Genomic DNA, 21,161 nt, shown 5'->3' on the forward strand with positions numbered 1-21,161 from the left:
GAAGCACGTACAAACTCCAAAACACGTAAAAACTCAGAAGCACGTACAAACTCCAAAACACGTAAAAACTCAGAAGCACGTACAAACTCCAAAACACGTAAAAACTCAGAAGCACGTACAAACTCCAAAACGCGTTAAAACTCAGAAGCACGTACAAACTCCAAAACACGTAAAAACTAAGAAGCACGTACAAACTCCAAAACACGTAAAAACTCAGAAGCACGTACAAACTCCAAAACACGTAAAAACTAAGAAGCACGTACAAACTCCAAAACACGTAAAAACTCAGAATCACGTACAAAAAAGACAACAGAAGTACTCCAGGATGCTAGGGTGCAGTGTTGAGCTTTTGTTACCTAGTGGCTACACAAACCAGCAAGTATCAACAACTGGATTTGGTGTGTGGTAGTAACAGGTAAATGAATTTTTTTTTTTTAATTATTTGAATAAATATGAGTGCTTGTCTATAAATACACAAACAATACGCACATGCTTTCAATTGTGTAATTTCAGTGATCTGGGTAGCTCTGTTTTGGAAGTTCAGTTAACGCTAGAAATGTGTTTTGGAGTTTGTACGTGCTTTTTGGAGTTTGTATATGCTTTAGTGTTTGTACGTGCTTTGTCTCTTCGGGCCATATATAAACATATATAAATAAAACCACTTTTTTTTACATTAGTAATTCCTTTTCTGCATAATTTTATATTATTGTTAATGATTAAATAATTAAAGCAACAAAACAATCTGAAGATCCGGTTCGGAGCCGAAAGAGCCGGCTCTTTTTAGTGAGCCGAGCCGAAAGAGCCGGATCTCTAAAAAGAGCCGGAAATCCCATCACTATTATATTCCCTTACAAAGCTAGCTAGCTAGCTGTAACGCTTCGAGGGTTCCTTTGTTCTTGCCGTCGCCTCGGCGCTTGACCCAGACTTTCGCTCTGCAGTCTCTTTTTAGCATAGTACTACAAAAAATTGTAAATCTGTGATATATGATTGATAAACGTAAAGGTAACTGTATAAATGTGTTCAATGACTTTGTTACTTTTAATGATTGGAGAGCACCCGCTTCGATTCGCACTCAATTCAAACTTTACGTTGCACGCTCACCTAACTTTACGTTGCACGCTCACCTAACTTTACGTTGCACGCTCACCTAACTTTACGATGCACGCTCACCTACCTTGCGTTTGCACCTTTTGTCCACACGTAAACTGCGTTTTATTATTTATTTATTAGTTTTTCGCCTCTCACTGCTTAAGCCATTAATCTTTCTGGAATTGTTTTTTAAACAGATGCGACCTCACAAAAGATATTAGCTATGCAGTCAGACCTGACGACAGCTGTTAACGAACTCCGTGAGGAGGTCAGAGCCATCCGCCATCCCTGCTGAAATGAATCGGTAGATGCTGGGGTACTGCCTCTGGATTTGCCCTTGCACAACATTGAGGAGCTAAACAATGCAGAGGCAGCTCTTCAATCATAAGAGGCAAATAAGGCAATGGTAAGTATATAAAGGTTATGTACACTTTGTAACTATAAAGTGTAATAGCTGTCAGATGTGATTTAAATACATAACAACGGCCTGTTGATTAAACACACAAGCACTTGCATACACATTTAAGACATGAGACACGCTAATTCCATCTCTTAAAATGTGTCTATAGGTGAGACGCTTTGCCTTGATTGGAGGGACCACACTGGAGGTGCGAGTCCGCCGTGTAATGGCTTATGCCATTACAAACGAGCTGGCCTCGGTACTCAACTGGGCAGGGAAAAAAACCAAGGACCAGACAAAGCAAAAAATGGCATTTAAAGATACAGCGCTCTGCAAATGCATATATGGTGGTAAGTTTTACAGTTTTTTTGCTATATTACTTTGTCTTTCTTAATAACAAGACTTTCATGTCCGGTTAATCTGGAGATGGAGTCTTTGGTCTTTGGCTTGTTTAGTCCTCGGGTTGTAGTTGTACAGCCCGAGGACCCCATGTTTATTTTGTTTTAAAGGATACACGGCACACCATGCTAAGACTTATCACTTTTTCCGCTCATAGCTCTTTGGGAATCAAATGCGGCAGTTTGCAGATTTACGCCTGGTGACTTTCATGTTTATCAGCCTAGGAGTTTACATACTTTCTCCCCGCTGAAGACAGTTAACAAGAGCTTATTCATGTGCTCTAATTCACTTTTTGTGTTTGTGTGTGTGTATTTTTTTCCTAGATGGCCTGACGCAGCAGTTAGGGGCAAACTCTATGTCTGAGTTTGTCTTTGCACAAGCAGTGCAGAAATGGCTCCGATACGCCCCAGATCGTATGGGTATGGGTGGTGCAGGATGCACATCATGCATCCCCATCCCAGAGTAAAAAATTACAAACTTCTGTGAAACATATAAATGTAAATAGGAAACTGTCTTTTAATAAAGTATTTAGCAAACAAAACATGCCTATTGACCTTTTTTTTGTTTATTTTTTTTCTCTGTTACATCACATGCAATGCTTTCTTATTTTAGGATATTAATATTGACATGATACATTGTGAGACATTTGTTGTTGTTTTTTTTATAAAGGGTGTCCAATTTGAGGAATAAGTACAATTATGTGTTTAGGTGGTTTAAGTATTGATGGAAACATGCAGTAGTTTTGTATTGGTTAAAATACTTATAAAGAAAGGTAGATTTCCAGTCATGATTTAACTGTTGTTTTAATAAAAAGCAACTGTGCGAAAGAGGTGGAAAATCAACACCATAGCTCAACAGTGTTTCAATATCAGAATCTGACATTGTTTCAATGTCAGGTTTCAACATTGATTCAACATCAAAACCTGACGTTGTTTCAACATTAAAAAAGGGTGCTAGAGTGACATTAGGTCAACGTCACACTTCAACGTTGGTTCAATGACGTCGCCTGATATTGACTCAACGTTGTTTCAATGTTTCCTTGCTATCTGGGTTGTAACCTATATCACCAATTATGTTATGAAAAATGACGTATTAACTACAACAGAAGACTGACCTTTGTGGAAATGCTTGGAGCAGACTAACCTGTGAGCTGGAGTGTTCTGGGACGTTATATTTGGTCTTTGAATGGCTGCAATCCAGGCCATCTGTCGCCTCTTTTTACTTCGGAAACATGGCTCGAATAATTTCTCTTCAACGACGTAATCCGATAAAAAAAAAAAAACGATCTCTTTACCCGTCGGCTTCATGGCTGTCATGCGACCGGCTATTGCAGTTAATAATACAACAGCTTCTTGACAGTTTTTTGTGTTTCTTTTTATCGTTGTGTAACTGATTTTAATTAAAAGCCTGCGTGCGCTAGTACCTCTTGCCACGAGTTCCCAGAATTCTTTGCGGTTTTACCCTTGAATGACGTCACATTTTCAATCTCTATAGCTCTAAAGAATGTAGCATCATAGGCAGTGTAGTCCGTGCTGCAGGGAGAATGGACTGCCATACCCGTTATGTGTCTGTGAGCGAGGGAGGGAGAAAAAGGAAAAGTATGAGCTGTCATCGAGCAAAAACGGGAGCTGGAAGCATGTAAATATAATAATAACCACTGCAGCCAAGAAGAGTGCCAGACGAGCCCAGTTGTAAGTATGCTATTAAGACTCGACTGTACACCGTGTTCGTGTTTTCCTCCAAAAACAATAAGTTCTGTTGGAGCAACCTTTCGACGCCTCTCTCTGTCTCTTGCTAGCAGAGTTGACCCAGACAACAAAGTAAAGCTAGTTTTCGGCTACGAGCCCGACACAGAACCCACCGTATTAGCCAGAGGTCCCTTACGGTTCGGAGCCGCGGACCTTCAGTAACAGTAATAAATCACAGCAATTGTACATTCATGTAGTTGTAAACAGCATGATAATATATTAAGTAATCCAAAGTATTCAGAATACGTTACTCTCATTGAGTAACGTAACGGAATACGTTACAGAATACATTTTGGGGCATGTATTCTGTATTCTGTAAAGGAATACATTTTAAAAGTAACCTTCCCAACACTGTTTACAGACATATACAGCATATCTTCTTTCTAATACCACACAATTTCCATTAGTCATCAACAATAAGAGAAGATAAGTTTAGTAAAATAAAGGTCAACATAATAACAGGAAGGTATTTTTTGGTTTATTTTCCCTAAATAATTCATATTAATTCAACTTAGTTTAACTCCATATTTTATCCCAAGTCTTCTACATCCACCCTGCAGTGATTGTATCCTCCACCAGGGGGCCCACCACACAGCCTGAGAGCCACTTCTCTAAAGCACACAGTATATTATATCTTAGGTCAGTAAAAGGGTGAAATCAGTTTTAGTTAAAGTGCTATCATGATCATACTTTTATCACCATTGGATAATTATTTATCAGTGAGACTCAGTGGTTTGAAGCAATTAACTTGTTCATTACTGTTTTAATAAAACAGGTGTCACATTAAAAAGAATTACTGGTCTAAAATTAATCCCAAGTTAAAGTAACAAACTTCATTCATGACAACTTATGATCTACACTGCAAACTGCTCAGTATACAATAATAATAGTAATAACTAGAGAGCTGTTCCAGCATTTATAAAGATTCACATTCAAATTGGAGTACCCTAGTACCGTTAGATTCAGTCATACAGACAGGGTAAAACTTTGTCGGCTGCTTCAGCTAAACATAGTCTTACCACAGGACCTGCAAGTTTTAAAAGCTGAACCATTTCATGCTTGTAGTCCAAAGGCACCCAGCGCTTGATGCTTTTCAGGCAGGATCCGCAGGATGAGTCAACACTGAGAGCAGCAGAAGGAGGCAATTCGTCTGTTCTCAACTGACCAATTACCCCTCTACGTGTACTTTCATATACTAAATCTTCCATCCTGAAATGAGATTTGGCAGAAAACAGAACTCAGTCCTAAACTAAATGATGTTCGCACAGTGCATTCCCTTTAGACAATGTGAAGGAGGCTGAAAGTAATCAATAACCAATTACCAGAGTATTAATCAATAACCAAGGCTCTTCTTGCCCACGTTGCTCCTTGTCTCTGAAAGTGGACATGCACTGTAAATGGCAGCAGGGATCTCACCACCTCTGTCCCACCAAAAAAGCCAGGACACTGCAAGCTGCATCACAAATAAGGTTGATCATTGAAGAATCACTGGTCTTCACTGCATCAACAAAGCAAAATATTTTTTCAGTCAAAGTGCAAGTTCACAGTTCTATAGTTAAACACTAACAGGTCAAAACAGTGTTCATCCTGTTTCTCCCTGCCCCTTATTGGTTATTACAGAAGTGGATTTCACAACTTGCTATATAGAAGAATATATAGAATATTAAATCTCCAAGGTGTTACAATTTAGTCTAAAAATAAATGCAGATCAAACAAAGAGAGAGCTTTATTAAAATCTCATAAAGTCTAACAGTTTCAACATAAAAATACAAGAAATGAAAAAAACAACAACCCCACCCCCTCCAAAAAACAGACATAACAGACATAACAAAACAGAGGACCTAGGAATCCTGATAACTCACACTAGGGAAAGGAAATAACAGGGAGGATTGGACTATTTATACACATGGGATTGATAAGGGAAGTGGAAACAGGTGGGGAAAGTAGACACAAATGCAATCAAGACAGCCACAGAGGAAGAGGTAAAACTCAAAACAAGATACAAGAAACAATTAGCAACAACCATAATTGAAACATATATGAAGTAATACATTGGGTAACATAGAAAGAGGAGAAAGAGTGAGTAGTAGAAAAGGGACTCAAAATATGAACTGAAGCCTAGTAGGAAAAAACCAAGGATTCAAAACCTACACTGGAACAGTAAATCATATTAACATGATTTTGATTCTGTAAACACTAAACAATAACAAGACAACAATGGGAACTAATGCATAAAGTGAAATCAGTGAAACCTTAGCCTGACTATAATCAAAAACTAAAAGCATAAGAACAACGAAGAAAGCCAACAAAAACACAATAATCCAAAAATGCAATAGAAACTGAATCAGGACAAAGGGAGCATTTTGAACACCATCAAAGAAGAATTAAACAGTGCAGGTAAATGACACATTATCCTTGGTGCTAGATATGTATTGAGGGATTAAAAAGACACTGTCAAAGGATTAGCCTGCTCTGGATTTGGTCTCTTTTTCTTTTAGGATCCTATGCTGCCATTTGATATAAGCTTTTCTTTTTCTGTTTTCTGCTTTGGCATTGATAAAGCCAAAACAACTAACGGCAAAATACTATTATATTAAGATGCTGATTTTACCATAAAGCTGGGTGATAATATACAGTCACGTGAAAATGAAAGTTATCACATGTGTGAGCAATTTTATAAAAAATGAAGTTTGGGTAGTTTGCAGGACTGGAGCATTCAAGTGTGTTAACATGACGCTACAGTCTTCCTAGGAATGGAAATCGTACCACATTCACAAGATCACACTGTCTAATGCTCAGAAAAAAATGCAAACATGCAAATATTTCAGTTAGCATATCAAATGTTATATGTATCAGCACAAATACCTCATACCAACTGTCAAGCGCAGTGGCGGAGGGGTGATGATTTGGGCTTGTTTTGCAGCCACAGGACTTGGGCATCTTACAGTTGTTGATTAAACTTTAAGTTTATATACCAAAGTATTCTAGAGTCAAATGTGAGGCCATCTGCCTGACAGCTAAAGGCTGGCAAAAACTGGATCACGCAAAATGACAATGACAATGACAGCATGAAATCAACACCAGAGAGGAGGCTGATAAAGAGAATCCAGGTGATCCAGTCAAAGTCCAAACCTTTATCTGTTTGAAATTTTGTGGCGGACTTTATTCCCGCCAGAGAATTTGCCCACAAACCTCAATGAAGCAACATTATAGAGTAACATTTCCTCCACAGTGATATGAAAGACCGAGAAAGTTATACTGCATAGTGTCCTGTGAAAATGTTTTTTATACATAACATCTGAGAGATTAAAAACCAATCTCACCTAGCAATATACCACTTTATCTCAATATGTGTGTTTACCAATGTAGCTAAAAGTTTAAAATCAAGACTTTGCTATATTTTTGTGTCTGATGCAATCATGAGACCAATGGTCTTTGAGTGGAAGTTGCTGGACAACAGTGTAAGGTTGCATTGACAACCATGCTGACATTTGCCAATTTGTTCATGAATCTGACCTGAATTACAGTTTTTAAACCTTCTCACTATAGGCTCAACATCTGTGAATCACCATGTTCACTATCAGCTAAGGGCAATAATTGAAAAATCAGCTCACCAATAAAAACTGCACTGTAAAAACTATGTGCCTTTTAGTCAAAGGAGAGACATAAAAAGAACTGGGTCTGTGCTTTTCAGAGACAGACTACATTTTGTTTCCCCCCTCACTGAGGTAAATCACTGAGTCACTGCTGCTGTAAAGCATCGTGCATGCTTGTATCCTGTCAATTTTGCAGCTCATTGCGTAGTATGTTCATGTTCTTTTCTGCCCTAGTAACACCTCTCAGTGAGGCGTTCCTCTCTCCAGCTGTGGCTATGAAAACCTCCCATTGGGTGGTGCTGTTTTGCTCTTGTGAAAATTCAAATGCACAAAATTTCTGGCACCAGCACCAGACTGCTTAACTGAACTTTGAATGGATTTCTTACCATATAAGAAATGTAAAAAACCCATTTGTTTCTTCTTTAGCTGCTTTAAATAACTGAATGCAGTTAAAGAACCCTGTAACATACTGTCGAACATACCGTCAAACACTTGGATAGTTTTTGCAGTTTTAACTGTTTTTCTTCACCTTGGGGGCCAAAAGGAGATGTGAATTAGAGGAAAAAGGAATGAAAATTAGTGGAGACCAATGGGAGAGGAAGGGGTGACATCTAATGTAGGTTCTCATTCATTTTCCTGGTTCAGTGATGCAGCAAGGCCCAACGGGTCCACCCACTCACCAAATTGTATTCCTCTGTCTCCCCCATCCCATCCACATGCACAGAATCACACACACGTAAATATTCTCCACCAACCAGCGGAGCCGGCGTCCGCCATGACGTCACACTGCAGTTCTTCTCGGGCTCCACTGGATGACAGTGGCAATTCGCCGCTTACACGCGATGAGCCGTCATTCTTAATGGCGACCGCTCAGAGTGTGTGTACGTGAGTCCATTCGTGTATGTGTTTGTGTGCAGTTTGGGTGGGGTTTGCATCGGATGGGTAGCGATGGGGTATTGAGGAGGTGGAGAGGGTTTATTGGAAGGGGGTAGGTGGGTTGATGAAGGTGTAGGAGGCGGGGGGCGGGCCGTAAAAATCGCAAATGAGAGGAAATTGTTTTGAGTCAGAGCAGATTTGGTGGAGGGAGATAAGGGCTGATGACGGTGGCGGTGGTGTGATTAGGATTAGGGTGGGGGGTAGGGGTTTGAAAAGAGTAGAAGGTTGTGGAGGTGGTCGTGGTGGTGTGGGAGGAGGAGGAGGAGGAGGGGGAAGAGGAGGACGGTGGGGTTGGTGGGTGAGAGCATTTGCACGCACACCGTACGACTGTGTGTGTCTATCTGCGTCTAGGTTGTGAAATTTTTCCTCCTGAGCGTCAGCGAGTAGAATTGGGGGGAAAGATGAGGAGATGGGTGGTTTAGATAATGGCCGCCACGGAGAACGGACGAGGGCAGAGGGTGTCACGCTGAAAGATAGAGTGTGATGGAACAAGAAAGCGTGGACGAGACAAACGTGAACATTCGGTAATAGAGAGGTGAAAACCCCCCAATAAACAAACAAACAAAAAACAATAAACCCAGAAAGATAGAGTGGAGAGGGTGTATGGGAAGTAGGGTGGTGGTGGTGGGGGGCTTGGAGGCCTGGATGAGAGGATAGACATTGAAAGAGTGCCAGAGTGATTTTTGTCATGTTCTCCACCCTCCCTCCCTCCCTTCCAATATGTTGGCTATGTAGTGGGTAGCTTTGGCGGCAAGAGCTTTAGGGGCTTTGGAGTGAACAATGACGTAGAGGGACCCGCTGCGTCTGCTCCAGCTGATAATGATGATGCCTAAAAACGATAACGATAATAAGTGGCTTCTTGTGGAACCCTAAAACCGCCGGCACGTGACGCTATACGTCACAGGCTATCACACGCGACGCGCCGGACAAGCAGACATGGCTATCTCATGTTGGCAGAGTGTGTGAGGGTGGTCAGAGGGAGCGAGGGAGACACAAAGAGAGACAGAGGTGGAAACAGAGAGAGAGAGGGAGAAAAAAAGGGGCACGAGGAGGGAAAGAGATTAGAGCCTGTCACCTGCATATACTTGACATTCGCGTATGGGACGAACGTGTAGGAGCTGAAATGAAAAAACAAAATGAAAGCATTTATAGCTCCCCCTATTGTATGTGGGCAATCTTGTGTAATTTTGCTTTTATCAGTACAGGGAGAGAAAGAGAAAAAAAACCCACTCAAAGGCAGCCACTCAGAGAAAGCTGAACCCTACTGGGAAGCATTATTTTGAAACATGGTAAAAGCTGAATGAGATGGTGGGAGGTGTCGGGTGGGTCCGAGGGAGGTGGGGTGTTGGGAGGTGGTAGTGGTGGTGGAGGGGGTTGTCTGACATCACTTTGACCACATTTTCAGTTTAAATCCACACGATGTCAAGCACGTCATTTGAATTTTGGACTTTGCTAAAAATAAAAAAAAGGGAACCCATAATTGAAGCGTGGACTCATCTGACTGAAAAATGACGATACAGATGAAAAGTAATTCAGCCATGACTAAAGCAGAAAGAAATTTTGCTGTCTGCCTTTTGATGATGTACGAGCCATTGAGTTTCTTTGGTGAGTCATATAGAAATTACTTGAAACAGTCACAGCAATCAAACTGTAAAGTAGGCGCTATAAATACGCTCGGATGTTTTGGGAATTTAAACTCCCGTCAGCTCGGCGAGGACGGACGACAGAGGTGGCGGAGGATGGCGGTGGTATTCTTCAAAAACAAATTACACTCATGACATGTAACTGCGGAGCCTCTCAGGTAATTAGATTAGACTATGCCTTAATCAATTCCATGTCTGACCCGCTGCAACAGGCATCAAAAGACCACATTATAATTCCGCTCTTGATTTAGCAGTGCTGTCTTAACGCAACGAACGAGCCTTCTCAAAATGCCACCAACCCTGATTTTTCTTCCATGACTCATCCAGCCTCTGAAACAATGCGACACCATGCCACACGCTCCCTCATGACACACTGTCCTTTCCATAGCACCCCTGATGAAGCTGCAAGGTTTGTCCGCAGGGATAAACGCAAACCGACAGCTCCAAAGGGTATCTCAGGGACTTCTCACATGGGGATGGTCAAGAGCAGGAAAAAACCCCAAACCTCCCCCAAAACAAAAAGAAAACACAGGAAGTGATAAGAGGTAAACATGTTTTTGCTGACATCTTGCATTAGTCAGTCAAAAACCTCTCGCTGAGCCCACATGTGACTATGTGCATGACGGGGTCGGCATTATTGATGACACATTTATAATAGGAAGTGATTCGGTGCTTTGTGGACTCACAGTCTGAAGAGGCTCATTGACTGTGGCGGCTGGTTGACCTTGGTGAGAAGGCAACCTGTTTCTCTCACTTTCAGTTTGAACCTCTGGAGCTTTTTTGTGCGTGCCTTGTCTGAAGGAGGGAAACAGAAGATACTCGTTCTGACGTGAGAGTCGGAGGTGAGAGGCACCTGGCCTCACCCTACAGTGCATTATATCTAACGCACAGAAGTGATGCCTTACTGATGATCTCAAAGTCTTTCAGCTCTTTAGACTCATGGTAAAGTATGAAGTATGTTTTGTTGAAGAGAGGGGGCATTGTCCTTATACTGGCATGGTCCTAATTACCCAGAAAGATAGTCTTTGATTTGGGCTGAATGAGAGCACATGTGCAACCTTTAAGCTTGAAACCTTCACTTATACACTCACTCATCACACCTGTGAAACAAAGAGTAGTAGTAGTAGTTTTTTTTTGTTTGCTGCAAAAAAAACAAAAACAAAAACCAGACATTGTTGCTCTTGAAGTTTCCTGACATTACATTTGAAATGCGTCACTAGAATTAAGCAGATGGCAAACAAAATGTGCTCCATAAAAAATAATAATAATATGGAAACTGAAAACGTAATGTGGCCATGCAACCAGAAGAGCGCAAAGAAAGGAGATCAGTGACTCGAAAGACGAGCTTTATAGCTCCAACATTATCCATTTCACCCAATAGCTCAAACTTACGTCATAAAAATACATTTCAATTAAACTTAATTGAAACTCTAAGTGTCCAGTGCCTTTTTTTAAACATTCCCTGCCTTCTAAGACTATCTACGATGGTATGCAACTACCATCTGTGGGTTACAATTATTTGAGGAAAAGGCGGCTTATAGAACATAATTTATGACAGCATTATCATTACTGTTATTGTTTACCAAGTTAAACCAAGAACTTTCTAAAAATATCGCCTCGCCTTCGTCTTCATATTCAGACAAAGTTACTCATATAGGAAGCGTGGACACAAACAAACATACTGTGCAGTTCATTGAAGAGGGTGAATCAGAGTCTTCCTTTCTTCCTTTTTTGTGCTTTCATCTTGATCATCTTCATTCTCTTTATGTAACACTTTTTTGCATATGACACAAAATTTCAAATCTCTGTGGCGGGCTAAGATGTAATCACATCAATTACAAATGATGCGCTAAGAAACCAGAGAATAATTCACGTCATTTTAAACCTCTTTTTGTTTCCACACAATTACATTAGAGCGAAGACTAAGAGTTGACATTCAGCAAGTTAAGTATTTCAGTTTTTCAGCGATTTGTCTCTTTTTAGACTCGACTGATTAGGTTTTGGACTAAATCTGTGTGATGAATCTGCTCTCCGGCTTGGGTGAATTTCAGATTTGGTCCAGTGTGGATGTTTGTCCATGCGTTACGCATTGTGTTTAAACAGGGTTCAGCCAAATATGTGGTCAGAGTTAAAGGTCACCACAGACTATAAATAAGAGCCTGCTGCACGCAGGTGCAGGACCCAGTGTGTCTTAAGTTTGAAGAGATAGCAAAATAGTAATAATCAATATGTTCATCTTTGACATTGTATGGTACTGAAAAAGCTAAATCACTGCGCTAATGATTACTGTTGTCTTTCTCATCTGAATGTCTCCTGTCTCCTGGAAGCTGCAGGAAGCATGTAACTAAAATATTTCAGAAATGGAAGATGCATTTTTACAAGAGGATAAATTGTGCAAACTGGAGCACAGGCTTTTAGCTGCATGCATGTTTATATATCAGAGTGAGACCACAGCACTGAGGTAATTCTGTGTGAGCGTACAGCAGACAAGGAGCATGAATTTATAATTTTTTTTCCACTGCTGTTAGGGAATCTAAAAGAGCATAAACAGCTCCTGCTAATACAAATGGTCTGAATTAGTCTCATTCTTGTTCAGGAACATGAGTGTGGATGGAGGAAATTGGGGAGGGGAGTGAGGTGGCAGGGCGGAGCGGGGGAAGTGCTGCGTATTGGTGATGAGGCTTGAAAAGAGATGAAGCCGTGTGGGGGGAGGACTAGAGAGTGAGAGTTAAACGCAAAGAGAATTGGAATGAATGATGACAAGATCTACTCCTTTTCCCCCCACATCTGTTTTGTCCTCATTGTCGGAATTCGATGGGCATCGCCTCACGACCCAAACTTTGCAGCAGTCAGACGTTTCACATTCAAATAAGAAGGAAATTTTAACACCTGATGATGGATTGGCAGTTTGGAAATTAGCTAATGTTGCTGGTGAAAGCTCACCTGATTTTCTGTCAGGCAGCAGTATGAATGAATAATGAGCCAGCTCAACATACAGAGTCCTTTAGAACGGAAGGAGACACAGTTCAGAAGATGAAGCGAATATTTGTGATAATCAAACCAAAGCAAATCCAGTTCTAGGTTCCACAAGATTTGATAAAACTGTAGCAGGAATTTGATCAAATCTACAGTGAAAGTCAAATGTTTTTTTTCCCTCTGTTGTTATTTTTCTATGAGGATTTTTCCTTTTTGACTATTTGCCATGAAATGTGCTTTTCAGTTTGCCCCAATTTGCTATCACACAGGAGGGCTGAGATATCTTATTAACCCTTTTAAAAGAGTCAAAGTGAGGTTGTCTTTAATTTTAGCAGTGCAGATGGCTACTGTATCATTCTAAAGATAATAACAATAACACTAAATTAATTCTTTTAGTTGATTAAAAAAAAAAGAAAAAAAAAAGCTAATATCTCCAGATCCTTTAAACAAGATTTAAACAAGGCTTCCATTATCTATTTTTGAGTTTTAGGCATTTTCTAGGGTCACCTTGTGTCGTAGGATGTTGCGTTGGTTTTATAGTTTATTATAGACCCAATGATTCATTGAGAAAATAATAGAAAGATTAGTCATTAATGAAAACCATAATTAGCTGCAGCTTTAGTAATTGTCTTTAGTGTATATGTGGTGTGTCTGTAGGTTTGATTATGAGTGAAAAAAAAAGAAGAATGGATTAATCACACTGATGACGGCATATTTGATGCAGTTTTTTGTTTCACGCCCTACTCACAAGAAGAGGAGCAGAAGGGGTGCAGAAGGAAATATGTATACAAGATGCAGATGGCTGATTTAATCCACAGATTTGTATTTTAACTAATTACAAGAGCAGCAACATCGTTGCTGCCAGTAAACCATGTTTTTTCTTTTTGCTGCCTTTCATTAACATTTTGTTCGGCGGTTGACGTTAATTATCGGGGCGAGATCTCGAATTCGCCAGCAAAGCTGTAAAAGGTCGAATCATTTTGCAGTTTGATTCCATCGTTTCACTTTGATTCTCACTCTCAGCAGAAGATTGCATTCCAGATTTGACAATGCAAAGCTCTCAGTAGATGCAGCTCATGAAACAATATGGCATTATAAGTACAGAGATGTGGGCTGTGATTGCAAAGCCTGTCTCTTTTGGGTTAGTGCGCATTTGTGTGTGTGTATGTGTGTGTGCGTGTTGCCTACAGGTGACTCATCGCACTGCAGATGACCACAATGTTTTTCTGCTGCTTGAGTGTTCGTGGCTCTCTTTCTACCTTTGCCTCTCCTATGATTCTTAGTCCCTTTCTTTACTCTATTTTTGTAGCTTCAGACCTCTTGCTATCTCCTTCCCTTTGGTGCTTTTAAGCAGCTTACAAGCCTCCAGATTACACAATGCGGGATCCCATACACATCTGTGTGTGGATACTACAGACATGAAATGCAAATAAAAGAGATAAATAAAAGGGACATTTACATGTTGAGCTAAAGATCTTTGTTTTTTTGTGTGTGTGTCTGAGAAGGCTGGCCACTTGCAGCAGCCGGTGCAGCCCAGGTATAATGAGCCATAATGTCACGTTACGATCTGATTGGCATGGTGAGCGTCACAGAGAGGGGTGGGACAAGGGGACTGGTGACAGAGCTCGAAAAAAAGGAGAGAGGGAAATAATTATGATGGTGATGATGATGATGAGGGTAATGATGAGGAGCGATGAGCCGAAACAAAGGCAGAGTGAAAAAAAAGAGGTGTACATCTCTTTCTCTCTCTCTGTCTAACCCTCCTAGTGTCAAACTCGCATCAGTCATACATTCATTTACCCCGTTCCTCTCTCTGCCTCTCAATAATACTCTCCCCTCCATTTTTTGGTCACCCAATATCACAGATTTCAAGCACTGAAAATAATTTAAAATGTGTATTCTCTCTTGCAGTCTAAACTGTTATGCCTCTGTGATGCCAAATCGGAATGCTTACTGAGCAGAAAAGTAGCTAAGCCTCATTTGGACAGTAAAAAGGCCATCAGAAAGCCAGCATGTGCCCGTATTGACGTTTCCAAACATGACATGTAGCCATTGCTAAACTTTATTGGAAACTTATACTTTGGTAAAAGAAGAATTATCTAAAAAATCTTCTTAAAACCTTTCAAAACAAACCAAATATAGCAGCAGGATTCAAATATACAGTGTACATCTGATATGTTTAAGAAAAGAAATGCACAGAAAGTGAAACTGTCCACACACACGCATGTAAAAAGGTTCAAATAAGTGGCTTTCCCCCCCTTTTTATAATAAGTGTGATTTTTACCATCAAAATCAAAATGTACAACTATAGATTAGCCTAATCTTGAAAATACAGGCTGGAGGCCCCTCCTTACACACACACTCACACACACACCCCCAAAAGGAGCATTTACATTGTAATTACCCCTGAGCCTCTCTCCAGGTCCCTGTGGGACCTCAGGCTGAAGACGGTCTCAGAAGAGTCCCAGTTGTCCCATTGAGGAGATCATTAGCCTGGTTAGAGTAATCCACAACAGCCTGTGTGTGTGTGTGTGTGTGTGTGTGTGTGTGTCACATGTGTGCCCATGCGTTAAGCGGTTGTTAAATGGACTCCATAGCCTTTAATGTCCGTGGACATTAGCTTTATTGGTGTGATCTGAAAAGTTATTTAGTGACAGCTGGGATTTCCCTCCCTCGGGATGTAGCTGCTGACAACTCATGATAGGAAACATGAATGAAAGGGGAAATAGGCGTTAAATTGAAAGACCTGGAAAACTGCCGGGAAGAAAAACACCCTGAATTAATTAAAAACAAAACAAAACCCAAAAAACACACACAGTAACAGTGAAAAATATTTTTTACAAAAGTTATTCGTGTCAGAGTGCTTTTCTTCCTTTACTTTAAAATTCTGCAGAACAATAAAAATAGTCTGGTTTACCTAAAAATGTGATGATTTTATTATTGTTAATAAAAAAAGAACATTTTAATAAATGTTTGCTAGATTTAAGGAATTGCAAACCCACATTTTTTCAGACATTGCAGACAAAAGACAGAAATGAAATGCTGGAGAAATACACGTGCATATTTACTAGTATGCAAATGTAAGCTGTTATCTTCTTCCGGTTCTTTGTCCTGGGATCGTTTTAGTAGATGTGATTGTAGCTGTGTCTTTGTATATTTTAGGCTTTATAGACTCTGTGTCAGGGGTGATAGAGCAGCTGTGCATTTGCCTGTCTTGGCTTAGGACAGCAAACATCTGTATGCGGCGTTGTATTGTCAGATGTGCCTCTAGACTCTTTGAACCAACGTGACCTGGCCGATCAGCAGTCCGTCTCTCTGCCTTTATCTCTTTCTACCTCTCCTTTCTCTTCCCTCTGCCATTCTACTCTCAACGCTGTTGTTTGGAAAAATTATCCTCCCTTTGCACTCGTTGCTGGAAAAGAGAGTGAGTAAAGGGGCACAGAGGGGGAGAGGGAGTGAGGGCAACTGATTGCTCCTATTGTTTAAGAGTGAGGCTTGCTGCCTCTTAGGGGATAATTGGCACACAAGGAGGGTAATGTGTTTGGACAGGAAAGAGGAGTCAAAAAAAAAAAGGGAAAAAAGAGTGGGGAAATTAAAAGGAACGTGGCCCTTATGCTACAATGAGAGGATGCAGTGGATCAGTTAAATCTGAAACATTTGAAATTAAATTTGAACCAGTGAAAGCAGCATATTCTGAAATCGGTATTTCATTTATTTTTTTGCCCCGGAGCTCTTTTCTCTTTCACATGTTTTTTTCTTTAATTTTCTTTTTTTACTGCCACATCAAAGTACAAAGAGGCCTTGGAATCAAATTTCCCCACAGTTTCCTGTTGGATGAAATATAACAGAGAAGGAAAATAGTATATTAAATATGTTTAAACCCATGACAAACACAGGAAACCTGGAAATGATAGCTGATAGCAGGATGTTGAAATACAAAAATAACTTCTGCTGCTTTGAGTTGCCTTTGTATGTCTGTGCAAGTCATGGCAATTTTGAAGCATTATTTGTTTTTATCTGTAGACACAGAAACTGAAATCATCAGCAGATATTATCTTTATTATCTTATCTTTTTATTTCTTATTAGCCTCGTCGTTGAACATATAAAAATCACTACTAATTACATTAATTACATTTTTAATGTTTTTTTTACTTGCTTTAAGTCTGTAATAGAGAATCCCTGTAAATCCTTGTAAATCTACTGTATTGATGCTTTATTTACATTTAGCTTCCTCTCTTCTGATGCTTCAACAACACAAAACAAATATTACCAGAAATACATGCAGTGAACGCTGCACGAAGCAGCTGTTGCATTTTCTTCTGTTGCCAACAGCACGCTCTGCACCCATTTCCTAATATTCATGATGTTCTTGTTCTGTGTCTTGCTTCCATTTCTATCTACATGTGTCCTTTGTTTCTCAAAGTGGCTGATGGAAAGCAGGTGTTAAAACCTGACTCGACTGTGCAGCAGGGAACTGTGCAAACAGCTCCTTCGATGTAAAGAATGTGATATTTGGAAGGTTTTTTTCCTCCACAGTTTTATCCTTTTAAAAAATCTCTCAGGTGTGGCATTTAAAAATAACAAGCTCTCCATGTCTTTGTCAAAACCACACAACCATGTATAATACAATAAATAAATAACAGATGATGCAGAAATCCTGCTCTTACGGGGCTGACCTTTAACCAGCAGGACAACTTGTATATCACGCTGCAGCGGCTGTGTGGTGAAAACTCTCAAGCGTGCAGGATTTTTCTGAGAGAAGAGTTTGCTTTACTGCGTCATCAAAGCCAGTCCTGCACGTCCCTCTGTATGTCTCTGTCTCTATTTCATATTCCAGTCACAGGCTGTGTGGTGCAACTGCTCAAAGGGTACGATTTTGTATTTTGGAATTCTTTATTTTTTTGGTGGTGGTGGTGGTGGTGGGGGTGGGATTGATAAGTTTTGTGCCTCAAGGTCTGTCTGGGATGGGATGGCTGCACACAGTGAACGTGCATGCTCAACACGCCCATGACTGTAATCGTTTTAGCTCGATACCGCTGACGACAAAAAAGGGAATGCAGAAAAAAAAAAGGGAAGGGATGTAAACATTTTTACATCCAGCTTGCAAGTAAAACCCAAGGATGTCATGTTTGAGGCGCTCACAGTGCGCCCTCCATCCACGTATTCCTACGTGTTTGTGTGTCACCAATTAGGGTACTTGCAAGACTATTATTTGTGATATTATTTTGTGCAAGTGTGTGTGTGTGTGTAGGTGCGTGTGTGTACAGTGTGTCTAAATTGGAAGGCTGTAATTAAATGCGTAGACCTCTCCACTATCTCCTCCTCCAGCCAGCGCCAGTGACGCACAAACCGCAGCACAGCCATGAGTCATCAGGCCCCCAGGATCACCACCCCTCCTTCTATCTCTCTATCCCTGCCTCCATCCACCTCTACACAGCTCTCTATAACCCTCTCTGCCTCTCACTACACATTCCTATGTCCCACTCTTTCTAAATTACCCACCACCCTCTACTCCCTCCGGCACATGCACGATACCAGCCGCTTTTTTCCATGAGCACTCCTTGAGATTCGTGCTCAAAATCCACCTCGATCCGACACGCTCCCGTTTATCTCTCCACATCGGGCCATCGATCTCCCTACTGCACCCCCACCACCGTCCCCTCTTCACTCGATCTGTCTTTGCCCTCTTTATCTCCCCTGTTAACCTCTCCACGCCCACCCCTGAACCGATGGGTTATTAAGTTTGCCACAGTTGCAGGCGGTGAGGGGACAGAAGGCGACATTGGGAGGAACAAGAGCGAGAGGGACTTAAACGGGGGTAGACAAAAGAGACGGGCTTAAATTTTGAGGAGAAAGGAGTGGGAATTGGTGAGCAGAAAAGAGCAGCAACAACAGTTCGTGCGGCGCAGAGAGCAGGGACGGCAAGTGAACAAGTAAAAGGAAACGAGGGAGCGAAAAGGGGGAGAGCGTGATTTGAGGCATTTGCCACCTGGCGTCCTGAATCATTATCTGACTCATGCTAATCTCTTATCTTCTCAGCCAAACACACGCACACGCACACAGACACACACAGACGCGCAGATTATTTTTTTAAAAAAAAATAGTGCAAGGAGAGTCAAAGCAGCACTTTTGTGTGTCAGACAGCGAAGAAGAGAAGAGTCAGGGGGCACCGGCGCGTACGGACGAGAAACACTCAAAGGACAGAGAGGAGAGGATCTCTCTCAGCTGTCTGACGAAGTCTCCCGACGCGGGTAAAGAGGAAAAAAAGGGGATGTTTCATTTCCATCCCTCTGAGTGTTTATGATATGGGTAGGAAGGGAGAGCATATTAAATGTATGACTCATAAATGTGCGCGCCTCTGTGCCCCACCAACGCCCTGCAGAGAGGGTTTGCATCCACTGCTGCACGAGGGATAAAAAAAAAGGCAATTTCGTGCTTTAGTTGGTGTGGTTATCCAATTAGTTACACAAAACATGTGGCTAAGCGGATGTATGCCAACATGCTTCTGTTCCTGATAGATGTTTTATCCCCAAGAGAAACCTTCACAAATACGTAGCAAAGCTGTCTGATGAAATATTACATTTTGAGTGCAATAGTTTTGTATTCGGCATTAGTTGTTTCAGTTTGACAGAGGGGATCCTGCACTGTTATCCTCTGAGCTGGTTATTCCGCACACGGATGCCGTAAGCTGTGTGTTCATTAACAAAGCCAAGCGGCTTGACTGTATAAGGGTTTCCCACAGACCAGTGTTATTTATTATCTTGCTCCAGCATGTGCACATTAATCTTCTGTACATCCTGGACACTCCTGATAAAGAAACTGTCTTTTTTTCACTGTGTGAATGAACCACAAAAATGATGTGTGGAAATCTTCATTTAGAATAGACCTTATCTGCCAAACATGCTCTAATATGGAATAATCCAGGAGTATTTCCTTTAAGAGACAAAAATAACTCGTATGCCACAAAAATCTGCCAGTCAGTTTTCAAAGTTAGGGGATAATACTAGTTGCATATATGTATATATACATGCAGGCAACACTCTCTCCTCAGCATTTATTATTCAGAACCCAAGAGCCAATGACTCAGTGTTATGGCACTACATACTACTCCATTGGAGCATCCCACATTTATTTCAAACATTTGAAATATTTATGACTTGAATTGGAAGTTGCCTAAAGCGTATTTTGAACAATGCAGACTTTTAATAGCCTATGACTGTGGAGATCACAAAAAAAGAAAAAAGAAAAGAAAAAGGAAAAGCTTAGCAAATACTGTGGTGTAGTGATACCATCACTGTGAGTAGGATTTAAATGATTGCCTCTAGCGTACATAGTCTAATTTCTGGCTATATCCCACTGCCAAAGCTACACAAACAAAATGATATACTTGATATAAAAAAACTATTAAGATTTGCAGGAGCTAAAATAAAAATTTTATACTGAGAAATTCACCATTTCACTCCTGCTAAAGGTTGTTTTGAGGCACAAAGGAACAACGTAAATCTGAGTTAGTTTAACTTTAACTGCTTTATACTTCTTAGCATAAGAGTAGATCCAAGATTCTTATTACTACTACTCATCTACTCTATGTAATACTATGATATAGCAGCTCTGAACAAGACCAAGAAGGAATGCAATGTAATTTAACCTCTTCTGTTCTAGTTATATATGATATATAACATGTCTACAATGTTCCTAATGCCAACAAGCCAGAAATATCACCTCACTAAAATGAAAACTGTAACATCAAAGCACAATTCTAAATACCACATTCAAGACACTAAAAGTGTTGAGATGTGCAAATGTTTAAAACAGTTAAAACAGGAATAGGACACCCTGTTATTGGTGCCTATGTCTTAATTGTAAACCAATGACAGCATAAAAGATGGACGCTACCCTGACGTCCTGATTTGAAGCCTTGAGATGAGCATAAACTTGGGCAAAGAAAATACAATGAATCATAATTTTATGATTGAAAACTTAGAACAGAGGATAGCCAAAAATTGTAAAGACTTGATTTTTAAAGACTTCCTTTTATTTGTTTAATATGACCCAAAACGAATGACTGAATCCAGCAAAGTTGGAAAGTGTTTACAGAGGTGATGTCAGAAACCTGCTATATTATAAACTTCCATAGGACTCGAAGTCTTTTTTGCAACCACAGCTATCACCTGATGTATAGGCCCATGTTGTATACTGTCTTTGATGGAAACATGATGTGGTGTCACTCATTGGTTTGTGGAACGCTTTTTAAAGACATAGGTTTTCAGCTAACGCTAACAAATTTGGAAAGGAAATGTAATGACTAAACTGGTGCCCAGACTTCCTGATTGACCTGTTTTTACAATTAACCACACAATATGTCTCTTTATT

At 40.5% G+C, this 21,161-nt stretch overlaps 1 protein-coding gene across 1 annotated transcript in view; it reads right to left on the reverse strand.

The window, feature by feature from the left end:
• Positions 1–10,792, reverse strand: part of LOC102798169 (multidrug and toxin extrusion protein 1-like) — a 30,934-nt gene extending 20,142 nt beyond the window's left edge. Inside the window, exons 1-3 of the mRNA XM_087846962.1 lie at positions 10,717–10,792; positions 10,498–10,606; positions 4,656–4,758 (exon numbers count right to left, since the gene is read on the reverse strand). Of these exons, the coding sequence (XP_087703088.1) occupies positions 4,656–4,758; positions 10,498–10,606; positions 10,717–10,792 (288 nt within the window). The remainder of the gene's footprint in view (positions 1–4,655; positions 4,759–10,497; positions 10,607–10,716) is intronic.
• Between the last annotated feature and the right edge of the window lie 10,369 nt (positions 10,793–21,161).

The sequence above is a fragment of the Neolamprologus brichardi genome, chromosome 10 (assembly GCF_056152115.1).
Source record: "Neolamprologus brichardi isolate AB-2024 chromosome 10, ASM5615211v1, whole genome shotgun sequence".
Taxonomy (NCBI): Eukaryota; Metazoa; Chordata; class Actinopteri; order Cichliformes; family Cichlidae; genus Neolamprologus; species Neolamprologus brichardi.